General features: G+C 40.9%; 1 protein-coding gene across 6 annotated transcripts in view; it reads left to right on the top strand.

The window, feature by feature from the left end:
* Positions 1-19288, top strand: part of IRF2 (interferon regulatory factor 2) — a 97925-nt gene that overhangs the window by 66209 nt on the left and 12428 nt on the right. For all 6 annotated transcript variants that reach the window (XM_063458137.1, XM_063458134.1, XM_063458135.1 and 3 more), the window contains exons 5-6: positions 13978-14024; positions 14540-14660. In XM_063458137.1, coding sequence (XP_063314207.1) covers positions 13978-14024; positions 14540-14660 — 168 coding nt within the window. The remainder of the gene's footprint in view (positions 1-13977; positions 14025-14539; positions 14661-19288) is intronic.

The raw sequence follows: 19288 nt of genomic DNA on the forward strand, positions 1-19288 counted from the left end.
ACCCAGGAGGACCGCCTGCGTCGTAACCATATCAAGCTCAGGGGAGTCCCACAAGGAATCACCCCAGAGGAGTTGCCCCACTTTGTGAGGAGGCTTATAACCTCCATACTACCGCCTGCCACAGCCAGAAAACTCACCCTAGAGGGCGTATATCGTCTGCCAGCAGGGAATAACACACCAGCCACAGAGGCTAGAGACGTTATACTAAAATGTGCCACAACACATGATAAAGCAGCAATACTGGCAGCAATTAAAGGCAAGACTCCCCTACCGTTCGAAAACTCCAACCTGCTCTTCTTCCAGGACCTCACTCGAGCGACACTACACTGGCGGAGATCGCTAAAACACTTGACGGGACGCCTGAGAACCGCAGGCATTCAATACAAATGGGGCGCACCGCGGACCCTGCTGATTCCGCACAACGGGACCGTTCATAGAGCCATGTCGGAGACAGACATTCTTGCAGTCCTACCACTCCTGGGACTATCGGACGCTCCCCAGTCTACAGTCCAGACAGGACCATCCCGGATGGGAGATTCAGCCACTACGAGACCATTTACCCCCCGTTCCCCAAGCACCGGCTCGGAGACCTGACGCAACTTGCAAGCAGACACAGCCAACCCGGCTCAAGCGGACTCTAAAACACCTGCACACTGAACTGTTCCTCTTCTTATATCTTTGATTGGTTATTTTGTCATACCTGTTATTACCTCCGTTATTAACCCACACGCTCTGTTCTATTCACTCACCCACGCACTCACCCACGCACTCAGTGATAACCACACACACAGAGATAACCATAAGAGACCTCACCAACGCAGGGAAGCTCCAGACAAGTTATCTACATCTCCTCCCCCCCCCCCCCCCCCCCCGCTGTCCCCCTAGGTTAGGGGACCTCAACATCGTGGAAAGAGCTGCGACCCCACGATGACAATACTTTATAGTCGACTGGCTCACAGAGATTGACCACAACCAAAGTAGCACCACGAGTAGACCACCCATGCCTTCCCATGAACACCACAAACCAGTGCACATACACATAGCAACTCATAGCCTCATTAAAAGTAAACACATATGATCTTAACTACGAAGAACAGTAATAGGGGCTAATACTACTACACAAAGGGTTATACACCCTGAACCATGTGTAAGCACTAATACACACAACCGTTACGCAACATGTTATGAAAAAGAAAATATGTGCTGAACAACTTGACTACATACTGTGAAATGCATATTCTAACCTCTTGTATTTGTCAATATATTGCATGAAACAAAATAACGCACAAACAAAATAAAGAATTTTAAAAATAAATAAATAAAAACAAACGTGCATAGGCCCCTGGGTAAATGTATGTATTTTATTTTTCAGTTTAGGGATTGATTGGGAAACATTAAGGACTTAAATTCTAGCCAGCCAGTCCCATGCTAGGGCTATTTTAGCATGTTATTTTGATGGGACATTTTGAATAAAAAAAGAAAGTGCATTTGCAAAATAAAAAAAATCAAATTTGAAAAAAAAAACAAAAAAAAAAAAATGTGAGTTTGGTAAATTTACCCTGCCAGAAACACTGCACAATTCTGAACGTGAATTATCTACAGATAATATCAATTTCACAAGCAAAGGTATGGGGATACAGTTAATTGACATACATTCTTGATGAAAATTAGGAATAAGCACATCCCACTTTGTGAAAAGACCAAAACCTGCATGTAAGACAGTTTATAATTCCCTGGTCAGCATTCCACAACATTGTGCAAATGTTCCAGATGTCTTTGTTGATGTAGAACACATGCCCCCTTTGTTGGCATTATTTGTGTTCCTGGATTGAAACCTTCTAGTGTTGGTATGATTTTAAAAGTTGGAAATGTGGAAGAAAAGACTTGGGGATATATTGGGCTAAAACCATTTGGACAAGGGTTACAAAATGCTGTCCAATTTGATGTCTCACACTGGTGCTCATCAAAAAGTTAATCTATTGAAAGCAAGGGAATCATCTAGAAAAGGGAGAAATGTGAATGTGCTCCATACTTGAACATCGGCACCACTTTACAAAAATATGTGAGGTAGTAATGTGTTCAAAGAAAAGAATACAACTTTTTAAGATTGATTGATTTAATTTGTTTGATTACTTAGGTTAACTGATATATTTCCCAAAAACTAGGGAATATTGGTGTATTGCAGTTAGGGACAACCCTACATATGAAAAGTCAGTAGAGAAAGATGCTCCGTGCTTGCTCTGAATTATCACTTGAAGATTAGAGTCCAACAATATCACTCTTTATGTTTTAAACTCATGTTTAACAGTTTGGCTAGGTTGTGATTTTTTTTTTTATTACTACAAATAAAAAAGGGAAATTACTGACATAAAAGAATACTCGGATCGAGAATTTGCACTTAGTGTGTACTCTGCTAGTTAATGTGTAAACTGGCTTACAAGACAGCTTGTTATTTTTTTACATAGTAATATGCGTTCCATCTCTTTCCCTATACCTAGTTACATACATTAAACTGGAATCAAATGATCCAGCTCCCCTTAAAGGAACACTATAGTCACCTAAATTACTTTAGCTAAATAAAGCAGTTTTAGTGTATAGATCATTCCCCTGCAATTTCACTGCTCAATTCACTGTCATTTAGGAGTTAAATCACATTGTTTCTGTTTATGCAGCACTAGCCACACCTCCCCTGGCTATGATTGACAGAGCCTGCATGAAAAAAAATAATGGTTTCAAACAGATGTAATTTACCTTAAATAATTGTATCTCAATCTCTAAATTGAACTTTAATCACATACAGGAGGCTCTTGCAGGGTCTAGCAAGCTATTAACATAGCAGGGGATAAGAAAATCTTATTTAAACAGAACTTGCAATAAAGAAAGCCTAAATAGGGCTCTCTTTACAGGAAGTGTCTATGGAAGGCTGTGCAAGTCACATGCAGGGAGGTGTGACTAAGGTTCATAAACAAAGGGATTTAACTCCAAAATGGCAGAGGATTGAGCGGTGATGCTGCAGGGGCATGTTCTATACACCAAAACTGCTTCAATAAGCTAAAGTTGTTCAGGTGACTATAGTGTCCCTTTAATTTTTTATTTTTTTAAATTTGTACTTTTTTATTTATTTATTTAAGCATATAAATGGCATTCAAGTACAATAAGCAATTTTCACTAAATTGCAAAATAACATCAATAGATAAACTAGCGCCTCATTTTATGATCATAAGATACAAAATAAATAGTGCACATGTGCAACAAAAATATATTTTAGACCACAGTTCATATACATTTCTGACTAATTTCTTATGTCACATCCTAGTTAGTTGCCATAGGGTGCAAGGAGAAAATATGATATATAATATGCAATATTGAAATATCATGCTGTGTCCAAATCTAGAATATTTGCGTAGGGCTATACCCCTTTTTAAAGTCTTGTTCGAACTACTGAACCTAAACATCAAATAAAATAATGTATAAAACTATTTGTAAAAGGGAACAGGTGAAATCTGTATCAACAAAAGTGGGCCTACCGACCTATGTGGCCTTTATTAAGTCGTATCCCTACTTTGAGATGTTGAAGGCTGAGCTAGATGTGGGACAAAGGGTTTGATGGAGTCGATATTCCATACCATAAACACGTATAGACCACTCTGGCCTTGTGACATCATAGGCCAAATCAGAAAGGCCCAGTTTGGACAAGAAAACTTTATCTGGGAGGCGTGTTCCAGGTAATATTTGTGTCAAATTATGAACCACTTGGATCAGCCCAACGATATGCTGATGTAACTGCCTTTTAACCAGACGCAATGACTGGTGCCAGAGAACGGCAGACCAACATAAGTTTGAGAATACAGCAAATTTAGATCCTTAAATTGTGTAGGGAGTTTTCCCTTTATTTGCTGATAGAAAAACAGTTTTGTCTCGTCCCCTGAGGAACTTAACAATCACTTTCCTAGGAGCTCTCTTCGGGGCTATTTGTGAGTTGGGGACTCAAAAAATTTGTTTTAGCCTGCTTATCGGACAACATGGAATGCTTTAGCTGTGTAGCACAGAGCTCGACAAATCTCAGGCGCCTGGAATTTGTCGGCCTGATCCACTCCCAAAGTGGTAGGCTGCCTATGAGTGGATGCGGGCCGGCGGGCAGTCAGCTGGCTGGCCTGCTCATGAAGAGCATTGGTGTGCGGGCAGTCGGCCGGGGTTGGAAGAGGGCGGGCGGCCTGCTGAGGGAGAGCATGGGCTTGCGCACGGAGTGAGGAGTGAGGCAGGCGCTCAAGGGAGTTGTAACCTCCCTGCTTTGCTCCCTTCGCACTCCCTCCAGTGATGCGCTAGAATATGATGTCACTCAGGCCCCGGCATCACTAAACAGCTCTGCAGGGAGATGACAGAAGCCCCACTGGACTCTAAGGGAAAGCCAAACCACTCCAGCTCTCCCAAAGGTAGGGCGGCTGGGTGGACACATTAATGAGTGTGACAAAATGTGTGTGTGTATGTCAGTAAGTGAGTGCCTGTCAGTGTGTGTGTGTGAATGTGTCTGTCAGTATTTCAGTAAGTATGTATCAAATCAGTGTGTGTGTGTCTGTTTAGGTGACCAGTCCCCTTCCAATCACATGGGCAAGGGGTTTTTACTCCCCTTTTTTCCCCACACTGTGCTGGTCTCGCCGCAGCTGGCCCTGCCTCTGAGTGTGATCATCAATCTTGATAATCTCAGCCAATCTAATGATTTCCCATTGGAAAGCGTTGGAGTCTATTGCACAAGTGTGGCAAAACGCCAGGCTGCGCCAACCAGCATCTCCTCCTAGAGATGCATTAAATCAATGCATCTCTTTTTTTTTTTTATATTCTTTATTTTTCTTTGCAAGACAGCAGATACATATCATACATAAAAGCAACAACACAGAACGGAAATACGGTATGATGGTGTGCAACTATGTAATGTTAATGGTATTCCATGATAACCTCTTTCGTGACGACGCACTGTGCATGTGTGTCACATTCCAATGTCCATAAATCAATGCATCTCTACGGGGGAATGTACAGCACCTCCATGCAGTGTGTGGAGATGCTGAATATAGGTTCTGCACACTATGCAGCACTAACCCAGGAAGCACCCCCAGAGGCTGCCTGAGTGACTGTCACTAATAGTGTTACTATGCAGCAATATAAATACTGCCTTTTCTCCCATAATATGGCTTCTACTTTTTTTTTTTTTTTTGCTGGCTCCTAGATTCCAAGCAAATTTGTCAAGCCCTGGTCTAGCATACTTGGGCAGTTCTCTGTCATCCAAAGTATGCCCCTCATCCATACATGTTTGATGTTTCCACCTGGTTCTGAGATGGGGTAAACACCTCAAAATTAAATGAATTGTTGAACCTATTAATAAAATGGAGCTTCCTCGTTTACTTTGCCCATTTCCTTCTTTGGTGTCCAATAAGCAGTCAAAGGGACTTACTTGTGCTAGAGGTGTAACTACATTGCTGAGTGCTCTGTTTTTGCAGACCACAGTTACTTCCCTTCCAGCTTTTCTGCAGGCTGGACATAGTCAGAATACTATACTAGATCTCAATCAATAAATCTGAATACCCTCCTCTTACACGCCTCAGGCATACATTATCACAGGAGTCCATCCTATTCTCTCCTTGTAGAGAAGGTAGAGTCATTCTATAAACCCAATCTGGTCTTGAACTCTAAGGACTATATGCAGGCCTTGGGTATTTCAGTCTGCTAACTCTTCCGCTGTACTTTTACTTGTTATATGTTTTTCCTGCCAGCGTCAAAACAAAACCAGGAGGGCTGCACTCACCCGAACATGCATACATTATAGGGTGCTGCTGGGGCCAAAATATACAAAATACAGAATCCAGCGCACTCGCTTATTCACTAAACAATGATTTCAAATCTTTGAGACTGTCCTAGTTTTATTTAAAAACACCTCACCTAGGCAGTGTATGATCATATAATGTAACTAAACCCCCATTATTTTTTGCCTAGGTGAGGTGTTTTTAAATAAAACTACTACAGTCTCTAAGATTTGAAATCATTGAGCTGGATTCTGTATTTTTTATATATATATATATATTTTATATATATATATATATATATATATATATATATGCCTGTAAAAAATAATAATATATTATTATTAGTATTTCTTCTGTATTTTATATATATATATATATATATATATATATATATATAATACAGAAGAAATACTAATAATAATATATTATTGTTTTTTTACAGGCATAAGTATATATCTGCTAGCACAGCCAATGCAAGCCAATTCTGGTGAGCGGAATCATTCTCTTCAGGATTTTTGGAGTAAACAATGTATTTTCAGAGAAAATGTAGTGTTTACATTACAGCCTAGTGATAACTCCACTGGCCACTCCTCAAGCACTAGATGTGCCTTCTGGAGCAGTGCTGCACAGTGTGACTGCCATTCAGTGTCTCTATCCTCTGCATGCAGACACTTAACTTTCCTCATAGAGATGCATTGATTCAATGGATGGAGGATATGCTGATTGGCCAGGGCTGTGATTGACTTGTGCTGGCTCTGCCCCTGATCTGCCTCCCCGAGTCTCAGCCAATCCTATGGGAAAGCATTGTGATTGGCTCACAGAATCACTTCTGATGATGTCAGGCAGGTCAGGGGCAGAGCCAGTAGCTGCAGACTTGAATACAAGTAAGATTTTACTATACTTAGAGAGCAAGGGGGGATCATGGGGGCTAGATTGTGGTTATAACACTATAGGGTCAGAAATAAATGTTTGTGTTTCTGACTCTATAGTGTTCCTTTAAAAGATGGTTTAATCCTCTGTTATATTCATCTTGTATGATGGAAAATGTATAATTCCTTCTGTCTCATTGAACATTTGATAAACCTCTTTGAAAAGTGCATGGATATTCTAATCTGTTCATAAGGCTACTTTCTCCTGAATATAAGGTAATTACAATTCAATGATTGATTGTTATACACTGGCAGTGGATATGTATATTCAGGGGAGTATCTGCTATATAATTTTGTAAAAGGTTGCATATTTACGTATCAATTGCCAAAGGTTTACTTTGGGTCAAATGAAAAATTAGAGGCCTGTCGTTTTCTTAGTAATTTTGTTGTTGGGTTTTGCTTTATTTCATTTTATGAATGTTAATGTAGTTTCTATGGTAAATGAGTCCATGCGATATGTGATCATGCAATTTAAGAATTGTATCATTAGACAACTCTGGTGTACCAAAGAGAGGAATTCCACTTATAAAAGCAACAAGCTCAAACTCATTAATAGGAAGAAAAAAAAAATCTCCTCTTGTACATTAAGGACTCTAAGAGCTAGGAGTGGTTTAATTTCTTCTGACTCTCCCTTGTGTGATGGCTTTCTTAGCAGCGGTATTGTACTGAGGAGATTGTTTGCTAGCTCTCATTTATCGTCTCTGCTGCAAAGACAGGTTTCGACTTAAAGTGGATCTGTCACCTGTGTAGAAATTACACCATCAAATAAAACATTGAAAATTACCTATAACTCGTGGTATAGATGCACTTTAAGCAGAAAACAACTGTTATGGGAACACTAGTGTTAGAAATGCAAATGTGTTTAATGCTATAGTGTCCTAGTCACCATTTATAGAAATTTACTCACCTTTTCTCCCTTGCTGTGCTGATCCCACCAACATGGCTGAGGTGATCGAGATTGATGATCTCAACCAATACAATGCTTTGCCACAGTAAAGCACTGTGAGGCTAGTGTATTTAATTTCCACTTTGATTAAATGATTGTGGCGTATAGACAATGCCTCTACTACAATATTCTTCTACTACAATTCTTTGTCCTTTATGAGTTGAATCACTGTATTTATACAGCCTCTCTACACGGTTTCTAAAAAGATACTCCTTTTTAGTTTTTTAAGCATTTCTTACAGCACAATATGTTTAACCCCATCCCCTTCCTTGAGCCTCTGTCAAAAATCTCTGAGACAGAAAGGGGTATTTTTTATATACACCCCTATATATTATTAACCCTTAATAGGGAACACATGGGATGGGCGGCTGCATTGTAACAAGGCTGAGTGATACAAAAAATGGATACAAATGCAGAAAGAAAAGTCCTGCGCTCACTGCCATCACTGGGCGGCAGCAATGACTACAGTACACATCAGCCCCAATATATAGTAAAAAACAAAGTAAAACAAGTTACCTGCACTCTCTCCTTAATCCCTATGTATTTTTAAACAAATTTAGTTTTTTTAGTTACCTTCAATGGCCATGAGAGGATGAGCCCGCCTGCCAACGTCAAGGCAAAAAACAGTCTCTAAGGACCGCGGACGTACATGATACATCCACGGCAAATGAGAGCGCTGGAAGCGATCATGATCGCTTCCAGCCGCTCTAATGGTATTGCAGCGATGCCTTGATTTCGAGGCATCCTGCAATACCCCCCCTCGCTGCCCGGTGATCGCTCCTCTGGAGTGATTACTTCTGGGTTGCCCCACGTGGCACCTGGCAGTGAGGCAGAGCATCGCAAGCCATCAGGCAGGCTTCCGATGCTCTGCCTGTGCTGAGTGCCTCGAGGCGTCGAGGCACTCTGTGAACAATTAAATAAATATTTTTATAAAATATATTTTTTTAACCCCTTCCCTCCCTCTCCCTCCATATGTACTTACCTGATCGCCGCTGTTCCCCTGCCGGCGATAGGTCTTCTTCTTCTGTGGGAGAACTGTCTGACAGCCCGGATAGTCACCCCTCTGCAAATTAGGACCCCCAAGGGCCATGTGATCGCTCTGAAAGAGCAGTCACATGGCCGCAATAGGTGTCCATAGTGCTGCCAGCAGGGAGACTGCCTGAACTTTTAAGTTAATAAATTAAAATATATGTACATATGAGATAGAGAGATATATACACACATATATATCTATCTATAATATGTATATAGCTTATATATAGCGTCATACTAATTGTATTTTTTATTAATATATACATTTATTAATGTAAAAATACACTTAGAGTAAAATTACACACGTGTCTCTGTGTGTGTATGTATGTATATATATGTGTGTACAAAAAATGTAAAAATGATTTTGACAAAATTATATATATGTAATTTTATTCTAACTGTATTTTGATATTAATTATTTCTTTTTTATAATATATATTATATATGTGTATTTTTATATTAATATATGTATATATATTAATAAAAATAACACTTAGTATGACGAGATATATATTTAAACTTTTTTTTAAACCTTTTTCACCAGCTGGGGGACTGCCTGTCAGTTCAGGAAGTCCCCCTGCTGGCAGCACTGTGGACACCTATTGCAGCCTTTTAGAGTGGTCACATGGCCCCTGGGGGTACTAAATTGGAGAGAGGGGACTATCTGGTTCCCTAAGAAGATCATCGATCGCCGGCGGGGGGACGGCGGCGATCGGTAAGTACATGGGAAGGGAGAGGGAGGGAGGGGTCAATCTTTTGAAAAATAATAATATTTTTTTTTATGTTTTATTTTTTTTACGGAGTGCCTCGACCCCTCGAGGCACGCGGTACAAGCAGAGCATCGGAAGCCTGCCTGATGGCTTCCGATGCTCTGCCTCACTGTCTGGCTCCACAGGGAGCAACCCGGAAGTGATTGCTCTGGGGGGAGCGATCACCCGGTATTCTCTGGCAGCCACTGGCAGTGAGGGGGGTATTGCAGCAATGCCTCAACAGCTTCCAGCGCTCTAATTCCCCCACAGACGTATCAGATATTTCCACGGCCCGTTTTTTGTCGGATGTACCTGATACGTCCGTGGTCACTAAGGGGTTAAAGCTGAATTACAATAAACACACTTTGCTGTAAGATTTAATTGAAAATGTTACTTTTTTCATGGAGAGATTTAACTCCTGAGAATGGCAGATTATTGAGCAGTGGGACTGCATGATTTATACACCAAAACTTATTCAATAAGCTAATGTTGCTTTGGTGCTTATAGTATAATTTTAACCTCTCAAGTGACTCTCTTTATGCATATTTAAAGAACACTATAGGCACCAAGACCACTTCATTTCACTGAAGTGGTCTGGGTCCCCTGTGCACCCTATTTTAATCTTGCAGCTGAAAGGTTTGAGAACCACAGTATGACAGCCACTACACGTGCTTCTGCAAAATATTGGAGTACAACTGATAGGTAAAATATCCACCCATGTCTCCCAAAGGTAGGGATGCTGGGTGGATTTAAAATAAAATAAACTAAAAAATAAATTAAATAAAAAAACAATAATCTGTGTTGGGGGGAAATGTCTGTGTCTGTCAGTGAATGTGTGTGTGTGTCTGTCAGTGAATGTGTGTGTGAGTCTGAATGATTGTGTCTGTGAGTAAGTGTGGTGTCTGAGTGATTGTGTCTGTGAGTAAGTGTGGTGTCTGAGTGATTGTGTATATATGTTGGTGTGTGTGTCTGTCCTTGTGTCTGTGAGTGAGTAATTGTGTGAGTCTGTCAGATTGTATTAAATAAATGAGTGTGTGTGCATGTCCGTGTATCTGAGAGCGTGTGACAGTCAGTGAGTAGGTGTGTCAGTTGTGTGTGTTAGTCTTTAACAGGAAGAGGTGTGGCCTTGATAGGACGGGGCGGGCATATGTAAATTAGGGGGTGCCCGAGTTCCGTCATGCCTACAGCAGCAGAGATTCAAAATACACCACTGGGTGCAGCGCAGTGTTTTGCCTTGCATGCCCGCTAGCCTTCCAATGCCTTTCTATGGGCAATGCAGTGGATTGACTGAGATCATGGACATCGACCTCTATGATCTCAGCCAAGAAGGAGGTACCAGCCACAGACAGTGCAGCCCGGCGTTGGATGCAAGGTAATTTAAAGTGGCACTGTCCTGTGAACTTGCCTTTCCCCAATCAATTCCTCTTCTCTCCCTCTGTCAGGATCTGTTCTTCATTTCTTCCTGTCTACTCTAGTTTTCTTTTAAACATAAGACAAATTAGGGACTACTTGTCTTATGGAGGTTTCCTACGTCTGACCATCTCTGACCAGCGGAGGAGCAAAGTGTGCTTCATTTCCGGTGGTCAGAGAAATTTTCCCACAATTCTAAGCTTTCCTCCCTGTTCCCACGATGCTTCCTGTCAGTATTCGCGAATGTCCTGTCACTGAGACAGAACGCTGGCGAAACTGTCGAATTTCGTCCTAACGGAATGAGAACAGTTTCTCCTTGTGTGTTAGGACGCAATTTGGGACTTTGTTTGTATCGGAATTTCATTCTGATGAATGGAACTCCAATCTGATTTGTGCCCCGGCTGCATCTTGCAGCCGCTTAGTAGATAGCTCCCTAATTCCCACGGTATCAGGGAGCTATCTACCAAAAGGCTGAAAGACCTAAATTGGTCTTTCAGTCACATTTACTAATACTAAGTAAAGATTATTTAGTATTAGTAAATTCTGCACCTACTCGCTACACCACGAGTAGGGGCATGTCTATTAAAATGTAAAAAAAAAAAAAAACTAGTACCCCCCCAGCCCTCACCTCTTAACGGTGGGTGGGGGCCCTAAAGGATAATGAGGGGGGGGACCTATTGTCCTTCACCCCGGCCCCCACCCCTGAGCGGCGGGTGGGGGCCATAAATAACAATAGGGGGGAGACCAATTGTCCTCCCCCCGGCCCCCCACTCCTGAGCGTTGGGTGGGGGCCAGGGGGAGGACAATAGGTCCCTCCCTCCCCTCCCCTTATTGTCATTTATGGCCCCCACCCGCCGCTCGGAGGATAGGGTTTTTTGTTTGTTTTAACAGTAAGCAGCCACATTTTAATCTCCTTTATGCTATTATGGGGGTCATATTGATCCCCATAGAGTGAGGGAGGACATGGGGGGCTTAGGAAGTGGCAGGGAGCACTGCTCTCTGCCGCTTCTATCTTTACATTTTACAAGGAGGGAGCTGCATGCCGGTAGCTCCTTCCTTGTAATAAACTAAACGAACACTGATATTCAGGGTTTGTTTGTTCATGTGACATTTCTATTCATTCATTCGTCTTTCCGCCAAATGAATGAATAGATGAAATTACTGTTCGCATGCCCAAGTGTTTAACTGGGCATGTGCGGGAATCTCACAGCGCTATTTAGTGTGGGCAGATGACGTTTCCCACAGGGCCTTCATCTACCCACACAAAGATGGCGGCGCCCAGAACATAGGTCGGGGCACAAAATAAAGATTTAAAAATAAGTAATATGGGGAGATTAGGGGCATTTGGGGGGTGACTAAGGGGGTCAATTAGATGTAGTATAGTCGGGAGGGGGGGGGGGTTAAAAAAAAAATGGGATTCGGCCATGACAGTGCTGCTTTAATTCTCAAGGAGTTAACTTTAACCCTCGTGGGACCAGGGGGCCCTAAACTGTGACTAGGGGACTATATCATTAGGAATACACATCTGTATTCCTAACACTATAATGTTTCAAATATTTAGCAAGTCATTTCACAATCCCGTCCAGGCAGAAACAAGTTACACATTGTAAATGAGGAGGAGAACAGAAACATTGATTGTCTCCTCTTTTACTGACTGTCAGAAAAGGGCAATGTTTAAAATAAAGATAATTGACCGGGAGCTAAGATGAAGGCACCCAATTTCAAGATAGATACTGGTATGTAGATTTCTACATTTCATTTTATTTTTCAGACCTCATAAAAACATACTTGCCACCTTTATATATAACAAAAATGAGGATATTGATACTGATCCCCATAAAACAAAAATAAATGTACTATAATACAACCAAGGTGCTGTCTCAGTGCAACATATGTAACAATCCAAATAAGAGAGCACTTGCTGGATTTATTGGAAAAATCAAAAAACTATATTTAGGGTCACATAAATTTAAATCCATTTAATTAATATATATATATATATATATATATATATATATATATATATATATATATATATATATATATATACATATACATATATATATACATATATACACACACACACACCTTTTAAGGTGTTTGCGGATAAAACACTTGGAACCTTGAACTTTACATTTTCTGCTGTGTTCTAGAACAAATGAACCATTTATTAATCCCTGATGCCTTTTCATCAATAATCGGACCATTCATCATCTTTGAGGTTAATGAAGCTTTTGTTTTAGATTGTAACTGAAAGTTAAACTGTTGAGCCCTGTATTCATTGCAAAACCATTTGTACGATCCTGCTGATATGAGTTAACAAAGCCTGGAAATATTGGGTAACTCTTGTTATGGGAAGTTATTAGTCATACAAAGCAGACATGAATGAGGAACACTTGCGCAAGGACAGCCCTGCCCCCTGTCCAAACCTTGTATAAGCAAGCATGTCTGTTTGTGTGATGCAATAGATACAGAATGTGCTTGTGTGAATAATGCTTGTAAAACCAGCACTCTGAATGATGCAGGTAAAGGAGTTCAACTGGTCATGAATGATTTATTTAACCTCTTCCCGACAGTAGGTTAGGCCCCAGTGTAGCAAGACATTTGTTCAGAATAGGTTTAAAAAAATAATAACAAAATATAGATTTTTATAAGAGTTTACACATGGTTTTGTATAACAATTGAAAATGCATCTGTTATCCACAAACGCGTGCGTGACATTACCTTCTAGTACAGGGGTATGCAACCTTCGGCACTCCAGATGTTGTGGACTACATCCCCCATAATGCTACCAAAGCATCGTGGGAAGTGCAGTCCAAAACATCTGGAGTTCCAAAGGTTGCCTATGCCTGTTCTAGTAGATGCACATAATACATTGTGGGACGTCATATAATGTAGGTGTGTACATTTATTGGCATAATTATTGATGATCATTACGTTTTGTGCGTGTTAAGTCTGCAAGATTGTATTGTTAGTGTGCCCGAGAGAGAAAGTTCAATGTATTCTTCCTGATGCTTTTTAAATGAACACTACTGCAAGCTGCATTGTGGTACATATATGTTTTAAAATAAAAATTGTGTGTCTTGTCAAATAAGTGTTTTCCCCTTTAATTTTAGGTAAAAGAGCAAAGACTGAAAAGGAAGAAAAAATTAAACAGGAAAAGGTAGATATCACAAAAAATTATTGATGAACCACTTTACTTGATTCGAATCGTCGACTATTCCTAATAAAGCAGTGAATTTGTGGGGCTTTGTTAGATATAAAGTGTACGCCAGTGTTTTTAAACGCAAGACAAGTGCCCGAATATTATGTTCTTGTAGAAAGAAAGAAAAGAAAACATCACAGCGTAAAACAGTGCATGTTCGGTACTGAAGTCTACACTTAATAATGGAATCGGTGTCAGCAAGTCTGCTTGTTATGGGCATCATGATACAGGTCATGCATAACGATCCAAGACATGTATATGTAGAACCCACCCCCCAGTTATTGTAAAACTACAATTCCAGTCATACTTTGCCAGTCTAAGTCAGAGCTTGATTTTACCTACCTCGAATGTTAGCACAGTGCAGACTATATGGAGCAGACACACAATAATAGCACAGGCTGATTTATAGTACGGTATGTCTAAAAGGAGGCTATTTTCATGTTCTAACTCTTTCTTTTTCATATTTGCTATAGCAGGAGGAACCTAGTCAGACCCCATTGCCATTAATGAATGGAATATGTACAGTCACTCCTCAATATACAATCTTCTCTGGTGTGATAAAAGCAGAGGTCGACAGCACTGTGAGCATTGTAGGTGAGTGACACTGACAACACTGTGAGCAATACTGAATGAAATCACACAACGACAATACTATGTAAGATATTTAGCATTCTGCCAGTTTAAATAAATGGTATAAAAATATAAGGCATAGTTGTCTAGGCGTGTATACATCAATGGCAACATTAACCAATCATGGTAGTTTAAAAACCGAAAGTATAATTTTTCATATAACATTTCGTAATGCTGTTAGCTAGTCTCCTGTTCACTGATGCAAGTGACAGTATGAGATTAGAAAACCAATAAAAAATTGCAGGTGCTTGAAAGAATGCTATTTTTTTTTTTCAAGTGCAGGATGTTTGTAAAAGATAGCGAAAGCTAGTGTCAGGGGCAAGAACAGAAAAATATTGTATGTTTAAAAAAAAAATGTGAGTTTAACCCTTTCAACGCATGAGCATCTTGTATTATAATCAGGCCTACTGACCATTTTAATAACGTTGTAGGTACATGTTATTGGCAGCACTGTAACATTGTAGGTACGTGATACTGTCAGCACTGTAACATTGTAGGTACATGATACTGGAAGCACTGTAACATTGTAGGTGCGTGTTACTGGCAGCACTGTAACATTGTAGCTACATGTTACTGGCAGCACTGTAACATTGTAGGTACGTGATACTGGCAGCACTGTAACATTGTAGGTATGTGATACTGTCAGCACTGTAACATTGTAGGTACATGTTACTGGCAGCACTGTAACATTGTAGGTACATGTTACTGGCAGCACTGTAACATTGTAGGTACATGATACTGGCAGCACTGTAACATTGTAGGTACGTGATACTGGCAGCACTGTAACATTGTAGGTACGTGATACTGGCAGCACTGTAACATTGTAGGTACGTGATACTGGCAGCACTGTAACATTGTAGGTACATGATACTGGCAGCACTGTAACATTGTAGGTATGTGATACTGGCAGCACTGTAACAATGTAGGTACATGTTACTGGAAGCACTGTAACATTGTAGGTGCGTGATACTGGCAGCACTGTAACATTGTAGGTACATGTTACTGGCAGCACTGTAACATTGTAGGTACGTGATACTGGCAGCACTGTAACATTGTAGGTACGTGATACTGGCAGCACTGTAACATTGTAGGTACGTGATACTGGCAGCACTGTAACATTGTAGGTACGTGATACTGGCAGCACTGTAACATTGTAGGTACGTGATACTGGCAGCACTGTAACAATGTAGGTACATGTTACTGGAAGCACTGTAACATTGTAGGTGCGTGTTACTGGCAGCACTGTAACATTGTAGCTACATGTTATTGGCAGCACTGTAACATTGTAGGTACGTGATACTGTCAGCACTGTAACAATGTAGGTACATGTTACTGGAAGCACTGTAACATTGTAGGTACGTGATACTGTCAGCACTGTAACATTGTAGGTATGTGTTACTGGCAGCACTGTAACATTGTAGGTATGTGTTACTGGCAGCACTGTAACATTGTAGGTGCGTGTTACTGGCAGCACTGTAACATTGTAGGTACATGATACTGGCAGCACTGTAACATTGTAGGTACGTGATACTGTCAGCACTGTAACATTGTAGGTATGTGTTACTGGCAGCACTGTAACATTGTAGGTATGTGATACTGGCAGCACTGTAACAATGTAGGTATGTGTTACTGTCAGCACTGTAACATTGTAGGTACGTGATACTGGCAGCACTGTAACATTGTAGGTACGTGATACTGGCAGCACTGTAACATTGTAGGTACGTGATACTGGCAGCACTGTAACATTGTAGGTACGTGATACTGGCAGCACTGTAACATTGTAGGTATGTGATACTGGCAGCACTGTAACATTGTAGGTACGTGATACTGTCAGCACTGTAACATTGTAGGTACATGTTACTGGCAGCACTGTAACATTGTAGGTACGTGATACTGGCAGCACTGTAACATTGTAGGTACGTGATACTGGCAGCACTGTAACATTGTAGGTACGTGATACTGTCAGCACTGTAACAATGTAGGTACATGTTACTGGCAGCACTGTAACAATGTAGGTACATGTTACTGGCAGCACTGTAACATTGTAGGCACGTGATACTGGCAGCACTGTAACATTGTAGGTATGTGTTATTAGCAGCACTTTACCATTGTAGGTACGTGATACTGTCAGCACTGTAACAATGTAGGTACATGTTACTGGCAGCACTGTAACATTGTAGGTATGTGTTATTAGCAGCACTTTAACATTGTAGGTATGTGATACTGGCAGCACTGTGACATTGTAGGTACCTGTTATTAGCAGCACTGTAACATTGTAGGTATGTGATACTGGCAGCACTGTAACATTGTAGGTATGTGTTAATGGCAGCACTGTAACATTGTAGGTACGTGTTATTAGCAGCACTGTAACATTGTAGGTACGTGTTATTAGCAGTATTGTAACATTGTAGCTATGTGTTACTGGCAGCACTGTAACCTTGTAGGTACGTGTTACTGGCAGCACTGTGACATTATAGGTGCGTGTTACTGGCAGCACTGTAACACTGTACGTGCGTGTTACTGGCAGCACTGTAACATTGTACGTGCGTGTTACTGGCAGCACTGTAACATTGTAGGTGCTTGTTCCTGGCAGCACTGTAACATTGTAGGTACGTGTTACTGGCAGCACTGTAACATTGTAGGTACGTGTTACTGGCAGCACTGTAACATTGTAGGTATGTGATACTGGCAGCACTGTAACATTGTAGGTGCGTGTTCCTGGCAGCACTGTAACATTGTAGGTACGTGTTCCTGGCAGCACTGTAACATTGTAGGTATGTGATACTGGCAGCACTGTAACATTGTAGGTGCGTGTTACTGGCAGCACTGTAACATTGTAGGTATGTGTTACTGGCAGCACTGTAACATTGTAGGTGCGTGTTACTGGCAGCACTGTAACATTGTAGGTACCTCTAGTAATCTCTTGCATGTGTTATGGTAACACTCTCCTAATTGGTCTTCCCACAAGCTGCATTGCTCCACTACAGTCTGTAATGAATGCTGCAGCTACACTGGTTTTCCTCTCACACCTCACCCTTCTGTCAGGCCTTACATTGGCTTCCTGTATCCTTTAGGAGTCAATTCATAGTACTAATCCATACCTATAAAGCACTGACCAATTCTAGCCCCTCCTAATCTCTTCACTGATCCATAAGTATGTCCCTTCTCTGTCTCTCCGCTCTGCCCATGACCTTCTCTTGTCCGCTGCTCGTTCACATACGGCCTACTCACGCTTGCATGACTTCTCGCAGGTGGTTTCCTAGCCTACCTACCGCAATCAGACTCTCTTCTAGTCTTAATACCCATCTCTTCAAGAAAGCTTATGGCCTCCCAGATTAACCTCTCCCTTACATACTCGCACTCTTTTAAAGGGCAGCACTCTACTCTTTTCTCCTGCTTCACTCCCACCTTGCTTGATTGCTATCTCCTGTCCAGTTGTGTTTTATAACCCACCTCCTATAGACTGGATGCTCATTTGAGCAGGGTCCTCTTCATCATATTGTTCCCGTAAGTTTTTGTAATTGTCTTATTTATTGCTAAATCTCCCCCTCCAATAATATTGTAAAGCACTACAGAATTTGTTAGCGCTATATAAATGCCAATATTAATAATAATATTAATAATACCTGATACTGTCAGCACTGTAAACATTGTAAGTACGATTTACTTGGAGCACTTGTAAACATTGTAGGTATGCTTTACTTGGAGCACTTGTAAACTTTGTAGGTGAGCGATACTGGCAGGACTGTAAACATTGTAGGTACATGGTACTGGCAGCATTGTAAACATTGTAGGTGAGTCATACTGGCAGGACTGTAAACATTGTAGGTACATGGTACTGGCAGCATTGTAAACATTGTAGGTGAGTCATACTGGCAGGACTGTAAACACATTCAATGAATTATTCTGGCAGCACTTGTAAACATTGTAGGTACATGGTACTGGCAGCATTGTAAACATTGTAGGTGAATCATACTGGCAGGACTGTAAACATTGTAGGTACATGGTACTGGCAGCATTGTAAACATTGTAGGTGAGTCATACTGGCAGGACTGTAAACATTGTAGGTACATGTTACTGACAGCACTGTAAACATTGTAGGTGAGTCATACTGGCAGGACTGTAAACACATTCAATGAATTATTCTGGCAGCACTTGTAAACATTGTAGGTACATGGTACTGGCAGCATTGTAAACATTGTAGGTGAGTCATACTGGCAGGACTGTAAACACATTCAATGAATTATTCTGGCAGCACTTGTAAACATTGTAGGTACATGGTACTGGCAGCATTGTAAACATTGTAGGCGAGTCATACTGGCAGGACTGTAAACATTGTAGGTACATGTTACTGACAGCACTGTAAACATTGTAGGTGAGTCATACTGGCAGGTCTGTAAACACATTCAATGAATTATTCTGGCAGCACTTGTAAACATTGTAGGTACATGGTACTGGCAGCATTGTAAACATTGTAGGCGAGTCATACTGGCAGGACTGTAAACATTGTAGGTACATGGTACTGGCAGCATTGTAAACATTGTAGGTGAGTCATACTGGCAGGACTGTAAACATTGTAGGTACATGTTACT

This window comes from Pelobates fuscus, chromosome 6 (genome assembly GCF_036172605.1).
Source record: "Pelobates fuscus isolate aPelFus1 chromosome 6, aPelFus1.pri, whole genome shotgun sequence".
Classification (NCBI taxonomy): Eukaryota; Metazoa; Chordata; class Amphibia; order Anura; family Pelobatidae; genus Pelobates; species Pelobates fuscus.